This window comes from Leguminivora glycinivorella, chromosome 19, assembly GCF_023078275.1.
Source record: "Leguminivora glycinivorella isolate SPB_JAAS2020 chromosome 19, LegGlyc_1.1, whole genome shotgun sequence".
Lineage (NCBI taxonomy): Eukaryota > Metazoa > Arthropoda > Insecta > Lepidoptera > Tortricidae > Leguminivora > Leguminivora glycinivorella.
In genome coordinates, this window is record NC_062989.1 from 15,368,639 (window position 1) to 15,384,969 (window position 16,331).

The following is a 16,331-nucleotide window of genomic DNA, read 5'->3' on the forward strand; positions in this document are numbered from 1 at the left end:
GCACGACACGTTGCCAGTGGAATAAATTTTCTACCATTTCTACTACTTGGTAGTAATTTAAGCCACCTAGATTTTTTGTGCCAAACAACGAAAAACTGCGAAAATGGATTCCGATACTTCGTAAGAATTATTTTGTTTTATAAATATTTATTGGCATCTAAATCAATAATTGGATTATTAAAACGATATTTTATTACAGAGATACGAATCTTGTAATATGGACCAAGAAACATCGGATTTTCTTATTCTGCAAGTTATACTGGAGGTCTATAATTATTGTTATCACACCAATACTTCTTCTGCCTATTGCTCTTATTGGAGAAAACCAAGTTCGTACTCGTAATGAATATTTTATACCTAAATTACCTAACTTCTTATAATGAACACGCATACTAGCGACATCTATTGTAGAATAGCGAAAATTAAACTATCAGAAACGTGTCAGAAACCAATAAGAAATTACGATTGTTTTGTTAATATTTGTATTTTTTATGCCAATTTCGGTAGTATATGTAGGGTTACATATAGGAGGTATCTTTGCAATATAACGCAAACGTGTTTTTTTTATAAATGTTATTATTCTTTTTTTTTATAATTTTAGGTTAATTCCTACTCTGGGGACCGATTTTTGAGTCTCACGCGTTCGAATTCAGAAAATTGTCACTGAAAATACTAAGCAATTCACTGTTTTCAACCGGTATTTTAGTGTCAAATCCCATATGTGAGATTCAAAAATCGGCCCCCAGGTAGCCTAGCGGTAAGTGCGTGCGACTTTCGTTCCGGAGGTTCGAACCCCGGCTCGCACCAATGAGTTTTTCGGAACTTATGTGCGAAATGTCATTTGATATTTGCCAGTCGCTTTTCGGTGAAGGAAAATATCGTGTCGTGAGTAAACTGGACTAATTCCAATAAGGTCTAGTTACCCTTCGGTTTGAAAGGTCAGATGGCAGTCGCTTTCGTAAAACTAGTGCCTACGCCAAATTTTGGGATTAGTTGTCAAAGCGGACCCCAGGCTCCCATGAGCCGGGATAACGCAAGGAGGATGAGGTTAATTCCTACTAAGCATTAATACAAATGTCACACATATGATTAAAATTGCCTCATTTCTTTTTACCCCTTTTCCCGTCACTGTTTAATGAGGAGGCACACTCAAAGGTTATGACAGATGGCGACACCCTATTAGTCCATACGTGAGAGCGAGAAGATGATATGTTTTTTCTCTCACACACATATGAATGACAGTGACATGCCTAGACACTTGCACAGGCGCCGCCTGGCGGGATAAAAATGTCAGTGTGCCACCTCATTTTGTTTCTATGTGCCACAATCTTATATCAACTTATATTTATGTTTTTCAGGCGTACCCCAGTTTCTACGTGTTTCTGGTAACGAGTGTTTACTGGGTGGCAGACGTGTTGCCTCCGGCGGTCATCTCCCTTGTACCGATGGCGTGCTATGGCGTCATGGGCACCGGGTACATCCAACAGGTCAGTCTTAATCGCTTCACACTTGACCATAACCACAAAATTCAAAATTTTGAAAAACTCCCGACCGCGTCATAGACGGCCGATTTTCATGAAACATGGCTAAGAACACTCCCGACTAAATCAGCTTTCAGACAAAAAAAAACTAAATCTAAATCGGTTCATCCGTTCGGGAGCTACGACGCCACAGACAGACACACACACAGACAGACAGACAAACAGACAGACAGACAGACAGACAGAGAGACAAACAGACAGACAGACGTCGTTTTTGCGTCGGGGGTTAATAAAACAAATATATATAGACGGTCAATTAAATCTTGACACTAAAATGGCAGCAAAGAAATATAGGGCTCACCGGCCAATGAGGAGGTACACTCAAAGGTTATGACAGATGGCGCCACCCTATTAGTGCATGTAGGGATGTTACGAATATTTGTATTCGCATTCGCATATGCGAAAGATTCGCATTCTTTTAAACATTTGCATTGACATTCGCATTCGCTTCAAACGATGCGAATGTTTTGCGAATGCGAATGTGTGCAAGTCGCAGCTTGTTCCTCGCCCGCGCCGGCCGCTCCAATTGCTACTTGTCGACTGTCGACTCGTGCATGCGCAGATAGGTCAAAATCGTACGGCGTGAAGTTCGTACTCGGCATTTTGACCAATAGTAAGCATTTTTAATTTTTTACCTAGCGGGTTGTTGGTGATTGCTTGGTTTTATTTTGGTTTTTTATGAAATTCAGCGATATTCGCATTCGCATTCGCATTCGCACATTCGCATTCTGAATATTCGCATTCGCATTCGCATTCGCGAATGTGACACATGCGACATTCGTGACATCCCTATGCATACGTGAGAGCGAGAAGATGATATGTTTTCTCTCCCTCTCATATGAATGACAGTGACATGCCTAGACACTTGCACAGGCGCCGCCTGGCGGGATAAAATGTCAGTGTGCATGTGGTGCCTCCTCATTGTCTTCATAAATCACGTGACTTTGACGTTGCTCGAACCAATCGCACTTTAGTTTGACGTCTGATTCCTCTGTTCTTCCAAATTTTCCTCAGGTCTACATGTGCAACGAAGTCCTGGACTGCGTGGGTGTGATGATGCTGATGGCTGCGGTAGAAAACAGCCAAATACACAAGAGGGCAGCACTGAGGCTACTCATCACTATCGGGTGCTCGCATTACAGGTGCCCAAATATATTACTATTACAACTATAAATATGACTTTTTCAAGTAAAAAATCAGCAGTTCTCGAAAAGTTTGTACATAGCCACGTCAGCAAATTTTAATTGATCCTATTTTGTTATCAACATTTAGTGATATAAGTCGACTTTCGTAAGATATATACAGGATCATTGTTATAATTAAGAAAATATAGATACTAGACAACCTTAATGACCAAATAAAACTTACTAAAATCTCAATTCATGAAATAAATCTTGGTAACAAAAAGGAATTAAAAAAAAAATTAACTTTTTCCTTAATTTTTGTACAAACTTTGTCGCTTACCAAAAGGACAAAATTTGCTCGTAAAAGTGTATATAATAGATATACTTACTAATAATAAACTGTCAGAACGTGTTCATGGTTAAGTGACAATGAATAGACACACTCAACAGTTACGATAGATGGCGCCACCTTATTAGTCCATTGCACAGATAAAGAATCGCGGTCCCGGGTTCGAATCCCGGTAAGGGCATTTATTTGTGTGATGAGCACAAATATTTGTTCCTGAGTCATGAATGTTTTAAATGTATAATAAGTATTTGTATATTATATATATCGTTGTCTGAGTACCCACAACACAAGCCTTCTTGAGCTTACCGTGGGACTCAGCCAATATGTGTAAGAATGTCCTATTTAAAAAAAAAAAGAATATCATACGTGAAGATTTTTTTTTCTCTCTCACACATATGAATGACAGTGACATGCGTAGGCACACGTAGTATCTTCTTAGTAGTTTGTGGTAGGCACTTGCACAGGCGCCGCCTGGCGGGATAAATTATCAGTGTGCTTCTTCATTGTTTTCAAACAAATATTTATATCACGGCAGGTTAAGTTTGGTGCTTTTCTTCAGTGCCATGTTCCTTTCAATGTGGATTCCTAATACCGTGGCCTGTGGCCTTCTGATGCCTCTGGTCAAGGCTCTATTGCAGGAGCTTGAGAAGGTACTTGGTCAAATACAAAATAGTCTTCTGTATTTTCATTTGCAACGGGTTCAATTATTTCTACCAGCCAATTTATTTATATACTTCAGCTCATAATTCTGAGCAGAAATCAATAAAAATAATTAGTTATTGTGAAAAAAAAATAGTATACATTTTAGTGGTTCAAGTTCTTCAGTAATTTTAGGGGTTAAGCTTGAATTTATCTAGGTCACAGGGTAGTAATTTTTTCTACTGATTAATCCATTAATTTCTACTTGTACATTTCATACCACAGAATGTCATCTAAATAATCAGTAAATACCAAATTCGCTTATTTCAGATGGGAATAGTCGATATGTATCAAACTACTAACAAAACTCAACAGAAACCGCAAAAGCTTGAATTAAGGTATTTTTCTTTTTACACCAAAATGCTAAGGCAGTGTCCACACACAAGAGACGCATGTCCTGCGGCGCGGAACGGACGTCGGCGCCACGCCGCCTGAATGTAATTCAAAAACCGGCCAAGAGCGTGTCGGGCCACGCTCAGTGTAGGGTTCCGTAGTTTTCCGTATTTTTCTCAAAAACTACTGAACCTATCAAGTTCAAAACAATTTTCCTAGAAGGTCTTTATAAAGTTCTACTTTTGTGATTTTTTTCATATTTTTTAAACATATGGTTCAAAAGTTAGAGGGGGGGGACGCACTTTTTTTTCCTTTAGGAGAGATTATTTCCGAAAATATAAATATTATCAAAAAATGATCTTAGCAAACCCTTATTAATTTTTAAATACCTATCCAAAAATATATCACACGTTAGGGTTGGAATGAAAAAAAAATTTCAGCCTCCACTTTACATGTAGGGGGGGTACCCTAATAAAACATTTTTTTCCATTTTTTATTCTTGCACTTTGTCGGCGTGATTCATATACATATTGGTACCAAATTTCAGCTTTCTAGTGCTAACGGTTACTGAGATTATCCGCGGACGGACGGACGGACGGACGGACGGACGGACGGACGGACGGACGGACAGACAGACATGGCGAAACTATAAGGGTTCCTAGTTGACTACGGAACCCTAAAAACGTCTGTGCGCGTGGGGCCGACGTCCGTTCCGCGCCGCAGGACATGCGTCTCTTGTGTGTGGACGCTGCCTTACTCATTTTAAAAATTTTCTCTGAAGCAATGGTTCAGGTAATATTACTATTTATTTCAGTCGTCCAAAACCTACTGATTTCACCGTGTTTTACTTTCTGGGTATTGCTTATTCATGTTCGATAGGTAAGTCTATGTATTATTTACTAGTACTAATTCATTTTTAATGACTAGGAAAGGGCTAATATGATTTTTCCCCTCACTATCTCGGAAACACGTGTTTTGTCCTTTAATACCAGCGGGTAAAAACGTATTTTATCCACTGGTGGATAAAGTAATTTGACCTTGAATAGTCATTTTAACTGCCTTAAAATTGATAAAAGTAGGTGAATCTAGTAATATAGATGATTTTCCACCTGTGGAACTACTGAAAGCCGTGATAAACGCATTTTTTGCGTTGTAGTTTCCTCGCTATAGTGAGGGGAAAAGTTTTGTGTTACACTCTCGACTCGGGTGCAAATGTATTTTACTTCTCGTGTGTTCTGTAGGTAACTAATCCATTGTTTCCATTATTACACTATAATGTTGAGTTCTACATATATCCACTGAACACGCCTAACCGACCTAACCGGTGGACACTCTATTTAATAATGCAAACATTGTGTAAAACATGGAAAAAATGGACCAGTTACATTTGCCCCCCAGTCGAGATTTGTCCCGCTGTGCCTTACCTTTTTGTTTTGTTTCTTAGGTGGCATGGGGACGCTACATGGAAGTCAGGCAAATCAAATATTCAAAGAATATAGCGAATTGTAAGTTTTACTGCAAAATACAATACAATCTCTGCAGTACTGTAATTATTGTTCAGTTTTTACACGAATACTTAAAAAAATGGCGTATTGTTTTTCCGTTTCGACCGAGTAATGAAAAAAATATTGCAAAACACAAAATGAAAGCATTTGGCAGCATGTAGGTTATGTTGTGATTGCGGGACAAGGGACTTTACTTGTACTTTACGTGTACGCTCAGCTAGATGGCGCTAATATTAATATTTGACATTTTAAAACATTTCAAGCTAAGAATATGGGCCAAATTGTCAAAACTGAGGTTCAAAAGTTGTAAGCCTGTGTCAAGAGACGGCAGTCTATGCACTGTGATTACACATTTTACTTCGACAGTAACTCTCTATAATACTCGATCCTCTTTGACTGAACTAAGTGTTGCTATGATAAAAAAAATGTTCAATTTCTACTACTCTTTGCCAAGCTGTACACACGCTTCTCGATTTCTTTTTTTTTCACCATTACCAATTTGTTTACCTTACAGACTGTTTCCTAAGCTGGGCAAGATCACATTTCCCCAGTTCATGTTGCTGACGCTTCCAGGAGTGCTGGTCACAGAGACGCTGCTCTACATCTGGATGAACTCTTTCTTCTTGAAGATTTTTAGGTCCAATATTTATTTAGTACGTTTTTTTTTCAATTGTCATATTTTAAAACTCAAGTGAGTCGGAATCTAAGTTTGTAGATATCAGAACGAAATACCTACTTGAATATTAAGATAATGCTTCTAGACACTAACCGGAAGAGACGCTGGTGGCCTAGTGGTCAGAGCGTGGGAATTTCAATCCGGAGATCGCGGGCTCGAACCCCGGCTCGTACCAATGAGTTTTTTGGAACTTATGAGCGAAATGTCATTTGATATTTTCTAGTCGCTTTCCGATAAAGCAAAACATCGTGAGGAAACCGGACTAATCCTAGTAAGGTCTACCCTTCGGAAGGTCAGATAGCAGTGTCTTTCATAAAATTAGTGTCTAAGCCAAATCTTAAGATTAGCTGTCCTAGTGGACCCCAGGGTACGTAGCCGAATGGCACAAACGCTCACGAAACGAAACGCTCGTAGATATCTATCTCTATCGCTCTTGCGTATTGGCACGAAAGAGCCAGACTAACTGGCGCGGCATTTCATTTTCGTTTGGCGTCGGAGAAATGCCATTCGGCTACGGCACCAGGTTTCAAGGGCGAATACCGCAAGGAAGACGCATGCTGCTAACAAGAACCAATTATTGATTCGTGAACTAACAGACTATTCCATTTTTTTTTAATTATAAATGGGTTTACTCTTGGCCACAGACTAGCCAAAGGCAAAGTCGTGGCCTACGATGGAGTGAGCTCTCCCAGAAGATACCTGTTCAGTGTTCACCATTGATTTGAAGGTTGCTGGGTTATATGAGCTCGGAAATATAGCCGCCGGCAAGGAATTCCACTCCTTGGCAGTGCTCATAAGAAAAGAAGAAGCAAAGCGCTTCGTGCGAATTCGCGGAATATCTACCAAGTAAGGATAGAAACCGGCCGTGCGTCTAAGAGTCCGATGGTAGAATGGGGACGGTGGAATAAGCTCGTGTAGCTCTTGAGCACATTCCCCGAAGTGCAACCTGTAAAACACCGACAGACTGGCGACTTTCCGCCGATGGGCCAAACACTGTAGCTTGGCCGTTAGCTTCTTGTGGCCAATCATCCTCCTGGCTCTGCGCTCCACTGAGTCCATTGTGTTGATGAACCTGTCTGGGCTATTATGATGATGTGGATATGGTGATGACCTTGCAGATCCAGTGACGTAGCGATCCCTACAGGCCTGACGGAGGAAGAAGCCCGCTACATCAAGACTCTGCTGCAGAACCAGTACACGCAGATGGGGAGGATCAAATTTCATGATATAGTATGTCTTTTCTTTTATTTCTGCATCACAGCCTCGTTCCGGCCTGTATATCTCTTTCTCTCTTTTATTTATATAACTGTCCTGGTAGAGAATGCTGTCTGGCATTAAGTCCGCCTTTTGTACTATAAGTTTTTCTTTCTTTGTGTACAATAAAGATTAAATAAATAAGTAAATAAATAACTGTGTACCTTGTACACGGCTGAAATTCTTCTACAAGATCCAACGGGGTCTCGGACTAAATACTTAAAGGTCGAAATTAGGGGTGTACCGACTATTGATTTGGCCGACTAGGCCGACTACCGACTAGCCGGCGCTTGGGTGGCCGATTAGTCAGCTAGTCGGCCAAAACAGTTTCTTCGACTAAATTCACGAGAATATTTGTGTACATTTTCCATTTTTAACAACCGGTTTGGCATAGCAGGTGCCTATGAAGTTGATAGTCCTAAGTTTCTGTGTTGACTGATATTTGTTGTTTTGTTTGATTAAGAAAGGTCTACAAAAGTGGCCGGATAGTCGGCTTTCCCAACTAGTCGGCGACTAATCGGTACATCCCTAGTCGAAATCTAGTACGTCCGTCTGTTACAGATGTTAAGGCCGTAACACATTAAAAACCCGAAACAAATTATTAAAATGACGCGAGGTAAGTAGAACTCAGTTTAGTATTTTCTACGACGATTGAGAAATGAGTCCACAAAAATAACACGTTATTTATATGCGCATTTTCATAAAATCATGTAATTTAACAGGTTGTTGCCACAGCTGTTGTGTTGACGGTGGCTCTACAGATGTTAACAAGCACCTTACGCCTCGCCAGCGGACCGCGGAGCGGAGAAATTAATATGTAACTGTCCTGCACGGGAAGTATGGTCGCGCGATAGACGATAAAATAGCAGGCCGTCCCTATCACACTATTTGTAAATGCGATAGGGACGGCCTGATATTTTATCGTCTATCGCGCGACCATGCTTCCCGTGCAGTATTCTATTCCTTTCCCATTTTATTGAGGCCAGTGCAGACAACACGATCAAGTTGCCAATTTGATAAAGTTAGCTATCAGTTGCGGCATTTTTTGTGTCCAAACTGCGCTTGCCTGGTTTCAAAATAATCCATACTAATATTATAAATGGGAAAGTGTGTGTCTGTTTGTTTGTCCGTCCTTCACGGCAAAACGGAGCTACGAATTGTCGTGATTTTTTAAGTGCAGATAGTTGAAGGGATGGAGAGTGCCATAGCCTATTTTTTGTCTCTTTCTAACGCGAGCGAAGCCGCGGGCAAAAGCTAGTAAGTGATAAATTTGAGGGAAGTTATCGCATCTGATGTCTAGCATTGAATGGCATGGAAGTGTTAGTTTTAAGGTGTTAAGTAAAGTCAACCTTGTTATGGTATAATTTTTGTCAGATAAGTACCTACTTTTTTTGCATTTTCTACTGAAAGGAACAGACAAAAGCTCACATCTTTCTTCGTCTCACTCCCAGTAAACATTTGCTAAGTTAACTCATAATGTGTACACCACAGTGAAAGTCACCTGTTGATTAAGGTTGGTGGTACTTTAAATCGTCCTTAATAAAAAATAATGCTTTTGACTTATTTTCAGGCACGTCAGAGTATCTGCCCCTACTATCTTCTGTATACTGCTCCTATTCATTATACCATCAGACTTAGAATTTTTGAAGTTCTTCAAGAAACGCAATTGTAAGTTAAGTGCGGTTTGTGTTACTTCACATACAAAACACTTCGATTTACACAAGGTCATCGACCTCCTTGCGTTATCCCGGCATTTGCCATTGCTCATGGGAGCCTGGGGTCCACTTTGACAACTAATCCCAAGATTTGGCGAATTAATTTGTTTCTGTTTCTAGACGCAACGCATCGCCGCCTACCGACTGCGCCAAGTAAGGCGTGCCTCAATTGGACTGTCGTGAAAGACAACATGATGTGGGGTGTGCTGTTTACTGTTGGTTAGAATATTTCCAATTTCCCATTATTTCTAGTCAAGTCTAAGACAACTAATCATGTCCTTTTCATTGAAAACTAGACTTAATTGAACTACTAGAACTACAAAATTGAACTACCTATTAAATGCGACGCTCATTAGAATCTGCTGCTTACTATCACTTAAGTGCGTTTTTTCATTATCCGATCCGATATCGGATGTAGTTCCCATACATTTAAGCCGCCATCTTTGATTTTTACTATTGTAATCCTTCCGACATCCGTTAACGGATCGGATAATGTGCAGTGCTAGAGGTTCTAATTGTATTTTTTCTTTCAGGCGGCAGCTGTGTATCATTCGAAGCCCTAAAGCGTTCAGGAATGACAGCAGAATTCGGCAGGGCTCTGCAGATGGTGTGCAACTGGCCGAGTCCTGTGGTGGTGCTCGTGGTCATCATATTCAGCAAGGTCCTCACGGAGTTTGCGAGCAACTCCTGTGTGGTGTATGCGGTACTGCCTGAGATAGCGGAGTTGGTAAGCTTAGCAAGGGTTGTTAAGTGAGATGAGATGTTTTTGAATTAAGAAGAGTTATTCTCCTTGCGTTAGCCCGGCATTCACCATGGCTCATGAGAGCCTGGGGTCCACTTTGACAACTAATCCCAAGATACTGATTTAAACTTTCACGATTAAATATTACACATCATTATTTTTAAAATCGGGACTTAATCGCGTATGACTACATATTAAACTGACCTCCAACGTTTCAGGGAAATAATATCGACAGTCGTTAAATCCAATATCGTTAGTGTTGTGTGTCGACAGAGTAACATCCCTAGTGCGCCAACAGTTCAAGTTGATAATCAAAACCAAGTGCGGGTAGTTCGAAAAACTCGCGCGGCTGTCAGAAGGTGTTGATGTCATTTCAAGCCAGTCTTCTCCGAGACCACGGGGACAACGCCGTCCCTGAAACGTTGGAGGTCAGTTTAATATGTAGTCATACGCGATTAAGTCCCGATTTTAAAAATAATTAATCCCAAGATATGGCGTAGGCACAAGTTTTTACGAAAGCGACTGCCATCTCAACTTCTAACCCGAAGGGTAACTACCACTCAGTCACGATGTTTTCCTTCACCGAAAAGCGACTGATTCCAAAAAACTCACTGATACGAGCCGGGGTTCGAACCCGCGACCTCCGGATTGAAAGTCGCACGCTCTTACCACTAGGCCACCAGCGCTTTTTTGAATTGAGAAGGAGTAAAGAATAATAATGTTTAAGAAGTGTAACTTTTTTTGCGGTAGATGTCACTAGAGGTCTCAATGATCCATATGGTGGAACAATTATTGTTAATTATTGTTGTTGTATCTTATCTTATCTTATCTTATCTTAATAACGCCTGTCATCCCATCATCAGCCCTCTAACAACGAAGACATATTGCTAGAGGCTGATGGCCAAGCTTCAAGCAGGTTAATCGTTCCATTATATCCACCTGTCCTGTCCATATTCAGCAGCCATTTTACTGGAATTACTTACATTACCTAGTAAGTTTCGATAATAAGGGTTGCTAAGGGTTCAGACCCAGTTCAAAAAGTAATGGACCCGTAATGTTGCAGAGCATCAAGTCCTATACGCATCCCCACTACCTGATGCTGGCTGCGACTCTCGCCAGTTCCATGGCAGCCCACCTAGCGCCATCTACACCATGCCTGACTATGGTCAGTCAGTACGTCCACATTTCCACATGGAGGATGGTAAGCTATAATACTTGATGCTGAGGCGATCCTGGCCTGGCCCACGGTGGCACATCTAGGGCCACCAACCATACCACGTCTCACCATGGCAAGTCAGTACGCTCACATTTCTACATGGAGGATGGTAATTAAGCTACCCTACCTGATGATAGCTGCTACCCTGGCGAGTTCCATGGTAGCTCACCTGGCGCCTGCCACACCATGCCTGACTAATGTCAGTCAGTACGTCCACATTTCCACGTAGAGGATGGTAAGCTATAATACTTGATGCTGAGACGATCTGGGCCAGTTCCACGGTGGCACATCTAGGGCCATCAACCACGTCTCACCACGGCGAGTCAGTATATACGCCCACATTTCTACATGGATGATGGTAATAATTAAGCTACCCATAGCTGGGCATTAACTCGTTAATCCGTTAATCGTTAATTAACGAAGTTAACATTTCGATTAACGGATTAACTTTTAAGTTAACTTGAAAAAATGTTAACGGACTCGTTAACTTCCGTTAAATTTCTCCGAGTCCGTTAATCGTTAATCTAATAGTAGGGCGCAGGCGCCATCTGCGCTGCGAAAAACACGTTCTGAACGCTACTATAAAAGCCCGAAGTACGGCAAATCCTATGATTTGCCGGTAAATCCTAGGTTTTACCGATGTCGATTGCTAAAAGTCCGAAATATTACCTAAAAAAATATTCTTCACGTGGATTTGCTTTTACTAACTTTGATTCGGTGAATCCTAGGCTTTACCATGGCGACTGTTGTAGTGATAGGGCAGCAAATTCGAGCCTATTTACGACCACATTCGCTTCCCTAGCCTCTACCGTCCAAAGTGCCACAACCAGGGCCGGATTAAGGGTAGAGCGAGTGGAGCGGCCGCTCTAGGCGCCACATGGCAAGGGGGCGCCAAAATCGAGAATGTGGAAAAATTCATACAAAAAAATGATACGTTGCGTGGGCGCGCACATATCACAAAATGGCGAGAGGAGTCGGGAATGAATCCACTATTGAAAATTCAGATTAAGTGGAAAGTTGCACCACATTGCCAACATATACCAACATTTATAAGGGCGCTGTAAAAGGAGGATTCTAGCCCTTGACGAACCACATTGTTGTGCGGCGAACGACAAAGTTACGTCGCTATCCAAATGCAAAAGTATGAGTCTACCCGGCAGTCCAAAGCGGAGTTCCTCATAAAGCCAAAGGCGCAAACGTTTCAGAGAGGCGCAATTTTGTGAGTCCCAGCAGATGGGGAGCGAACTTTAAAGCACTAAGATCACTTAGTGGCAAAATAACGAAATGGGTATCCCGACGGTGACGATCGAGTCCGCAGTTAATCTCTTAATTAACTCTTAGTATTATAAAAATAATAGTGATGGGGAAATATTAGGCCTAAAAGTCGGGAACATAGGCGCCCTGTGAAGTCAAGATATCCCAAAATATGTCAAAGACCGCAGCTCTGCAGAACATAAAAGCTTGAAAGTTCGCGGATTCCCCGGTGGCGGGTTGACTTATAATAAATCCAGTAAAAAAAAATCGCGCTCGCTTCGCTCGCGCTTACTATTTATATGTTCTCTTTTAGTTACTTAGGAAAAAATCCGAATCTGCTTTCCTAACTTAGCCACTATTGGCTACGTGCACGACAATTACGCCCACTACCATGTGAATTTGAAGTGGAAAATGTCAAAAAATGACATGTAAACAAACACTATATTTTAACGATTTTTCGTTAATTTTAAATAAATCGTATAACAAGAGCTACTATTTCAAGTGTAATTTAGGTAGATAGACTATAAAGACAAGGATATAATACCAAAAATCAGTTTCCAAAGCATTACTCACGGTATAAACTTCCAACCCCAGACTACAGAAAGAGTCAATAAATTGGTGCTGGCAGGGCATATAAGGAATCTTGAAGAACATAGGATTAATGGTACAAGTTCTTCGAGCTAGTGATATGGTATTCGCTAAACCTCCGTCCCGTTAATGCCATATAAAACAAATCTAAACGTAAGTACGTAGTCATGTCCGCGGCCGCAGAAATATCCAACACGGGCCTATTCCCAGGCTAGGCCTGAATCTTTAAGCATAATCTTTTACGGTAGGAAAAATACTAACAGCGTATTGAACAATATTAGGTAAAGAAAGCTTAAATATAATTTATTATCATGTTTTATTTTGACATATCACTTACGTTTTCTTTTCACCGTAGCTATCCATTTAGTTCTTTGATCCAATTTCCAGTGTGCTCTAAGAAACGCATAGAACGTGCAACGACTATTTATGCCATTATTTTTACAATTAACATCGAAACAACATTGAAACCCCATATCAAACATTGCACCACATTGTATTATATTTTATGAGTTTTGATAGATGACAACCACAATCAGTGTCGATTTTGACCACCGCAAGCACTGCGATCGCTTTGCTTACCCCCTCCATGCACTTCGCACGAAGCCAATAGTGCTCCATTTTCTTTGTTATTTTATGTATTTACATGATTATCCACGTTCAGCCCCACGTAACTATACTAGGGTGCGACTACGAAAGTTCAACCATTTGTCCCTTTCGTACTCTGTATCTGTATGATGAAATCCATAAATTCTGTATTACGTTAATCTTCAAATTACGGCATTAATATGAAAAAAATTTCGCGCTCGCTCCGCTCGCGATTTATTTTCCTACGTGGTGAGACCTTACCAAGGGGCGCCGAAACTCAACCTCGCTCTACCCTGATCGAGTGCACGGGCCGGCGCTGGCCACAACAGTCCCGTCACCGCCAGCATCTCTCCTGACACAGCTCTTGGCAGTAGCTCAGGCGATCACTGCCTTCCACGTGCAGCCTAGAGTTCAATAGGCTAGCTGTACTTCGGGCACTTCGGCTTTTTACAGAAATATAATACGTTATAGTGGATAGATACTGATGCAACTAAATATTAAAGAAAAGTTCTTTTTTTTTCACGTGTTAACGGATTAACGATTAACTTTAACTTACGTTAAATTTGTCGAAATGTATCGCTTTAACGATTAACGAAGTTAACTTTTTTAGTAACGGATTAGCGATTAACGAAGTTAACTATTTGATTAACGGTGCCCAGCTATGAAGCTACCCTACCTGATGCTGGCTGCGACCCTGGCGAGCTCCATGGCAGCCCACCTAGCGCCGTCTACATCTTGCCTGACCATGGTCAGTCAGTACGTCCACATTTCTACATGGAGGATGGTAAGCTAAATACCCTACTGGCCAGTTCCATGGTGGCACACCTAGTGCCAACCACACCATGCCCGAGTGCCTGACCATGGTAGACCACTTGGCTCCCTCCACGGCCTCCACACCATGTCTGACTATGGTCAGTCAGTACGTCAACATTTCTACATGGAGGATGGTAAGCTATAATACTTAATGCTGCTGCTACCCTTCTTTTGACGGAGTGGGAATGCAGTTACGCACGACGTGTGGGACTCGCCGTTTCTTTCCCCTTCCCTAGCGAGAGGGGGGAAATTTGGCCCTATCCACTAAACCCACTCCGGCGTTTCATCCTCTTTGCCGTTCGTAAGGGTGCGCTGGGGTCGAGGTATGTCATTCACCACGGCGCCCTCCGGCATTGCCCGGACTGAGGAGGGGGATGCTGCTGCTACCCTGGCGAGCTCCATGGCTACCGCAGCGCCATCTATGCCTTGCCTGACCATGGTCAGTCAGTACATTCACATTTCTACGTGGAGGATGGTGCCATTTTTGTAACGCGTTCTTTATTAAACCATCATCTTTGTCTGCAACTCGAGATTCGTCACAAAACCATACAACGGTAAAATCTGCAACATGCTACGCAATTTATTTAACCTATACTTAAGTACCTTATGAGGTAGCCTAAATGGTATTGAATAAGGTAGTGAAAAAGCTAGGACACTAAAAGCCCTGAACAATCGGGAGCGTGACGGCGCCTTTATATTTCCAGATGTCAGCTGGCGTCGGGCCCTCGGTCATAGCTGTCATAGTCACCTGGTTCACCGTCACTCTGTGGTCGAAGGTCATCATATCGGACTAGAACAAACTTCTCCCAGGTCCGCATTTTCCCCAACATAAATCTTAATTCGCGCTTGGCATCCGGAGTCTCGTTGGGTAGACGACATCCGGAAAATTGCGGGTCACAACTGGATGAGACTAGCTCAGGACCAGGACAAGTGGCGTACTAGAAGAGATCGAGGTACGCTCAGCAGCTTTCTATCTGCTGACATGATGATTAAATCTGAATTCGTAACTTGGTCCAGCTTTTGTGGTAAAATACTAGGCGCAGCTTGGACATCGGCCAAGCCGAAGTGTCAATAATCGTTGACGCTACATGGCACCAAAACGCTACTGACTCTGTTGTGCCAATACAACCGAGCGATAGAGAGAGATACGCTATGGAGTGTAAGGGACTGTGACGTTGGCTAGGTACCCAGAACAGCCCCCCCCCCCCTGTATCTACCTACCCTTGGAAAAATGAAAAACCATAAAACATTTTTAAGGTATTTTTTTAATTATTTAAATGGTAACAATAATACCGTACAAAACATGCAGTGATTATAAAATACTGATTTTATAGATCAGGCGTTATCCTTATTCTAATTACTTCTTTATACTTAATTAAATGTATTTTAATGTTAATCAATAATTTTTTTCACTAATTATAACAATATCTTGATTCTTATACAATTACGTACCTAATCATATGTTGAATTTATTGATACTTAATCAACTATTACCAGTGATCGGAACTACGGGAGCAAAACTTTAACAAAACTTGGTAAGTGGACATTTTAGACTAGGTACTTACAGCCATGAAAATATTAATATCCTTGTAGTAATGTATAAGAAATCTTGGATTTAGAGGTATAGACTCAAAATTAACACTGATCTGAAAATAATAATCTTGGTTTTATTTTAAATTTATGTCAGTTTAAAAGTTAAAGATTTGCTCCCATAGTTCCGATCACTGAACTATGGGAAGAATAAAAGTTAAAGATTTGCTCCCATAGTTCCGATCACTGAATCACTGATGCTCTTTGCCGACGACATCGTGCTTGTCGGAGAAGAGGGACTCGAGGTACAAGGCAGGTTAGCGAAGTGGCAACAGAGGCTGGAAAATGTTGGCTTGAAGATCAGTAGATCCAAAACAGAGTATCTTTACTGTGACTTCGGCGGTCTT

General features: G+C 41.4%; 1 protein-coding gene across 1 annotated transcript; it reads left to right on the forward strand.

Moving 5' to 3' along the window:
- Positions 1-208: 208 nt before the first annotated feature.
- LOC125236559 (protein I'm not dead yet-like) lies at positions 209-15,505 on the forward strand. Its single transcript, XM_048143401.1, has 15 exons — positions 209-329; positions 1,359-1,487; positions 2,556-2,683; positions 3,550-3,664; positions 3,984-4,051; positions 4,861-4,925; positions 5,491-5,551; positions 6,066-6,188; positions 7,346-7,457; positions 8,204-8,298; positions 9,052-9,149; positions 9,317-9,415; positions 9,730-9,923; positions 11,002-11,139; positions 15,099-15,505. Exons 2-15 carry the CDS (start codon positions 1,446-1,448, stop codon positions 15,186-15,188), a joined length of 1,428 nt encoding a protein of 475 aa, XP_047999358.1. The 5' UTR covers positions 209-329; positions 1,359-1,445; the 3' UTR covers positions 15,189-15,505.
- The last annotated feature ends 826 nt before the right edge of the window (positions 15,506-16,331 follow it).

Excerpts from the sequence above, each read along its gene's own strand:
- LOC125236559 (XM_048143401.1), top strand. The coding sequence starts at position 1,446 with ATGGCGTGCTATGGCGTCATGGGCACCGGGTACATCCAACAG. Across the intron at positions 1,488-2,555 it reads GCACCGGGTACATCCAACAG|GTCTACATGTGCAACGAAGT; the intron begins GTCAGTCTTAAT and ends AATTTTCCTCAG. Across the intron at positions 4,052-4,860 it reads CCGCAAAAGCTTGAATTAAG|TCGTCCAAAACCTACTGATT; the intron begins GTATTTTTCTTT and ends TATTTATTTCAG.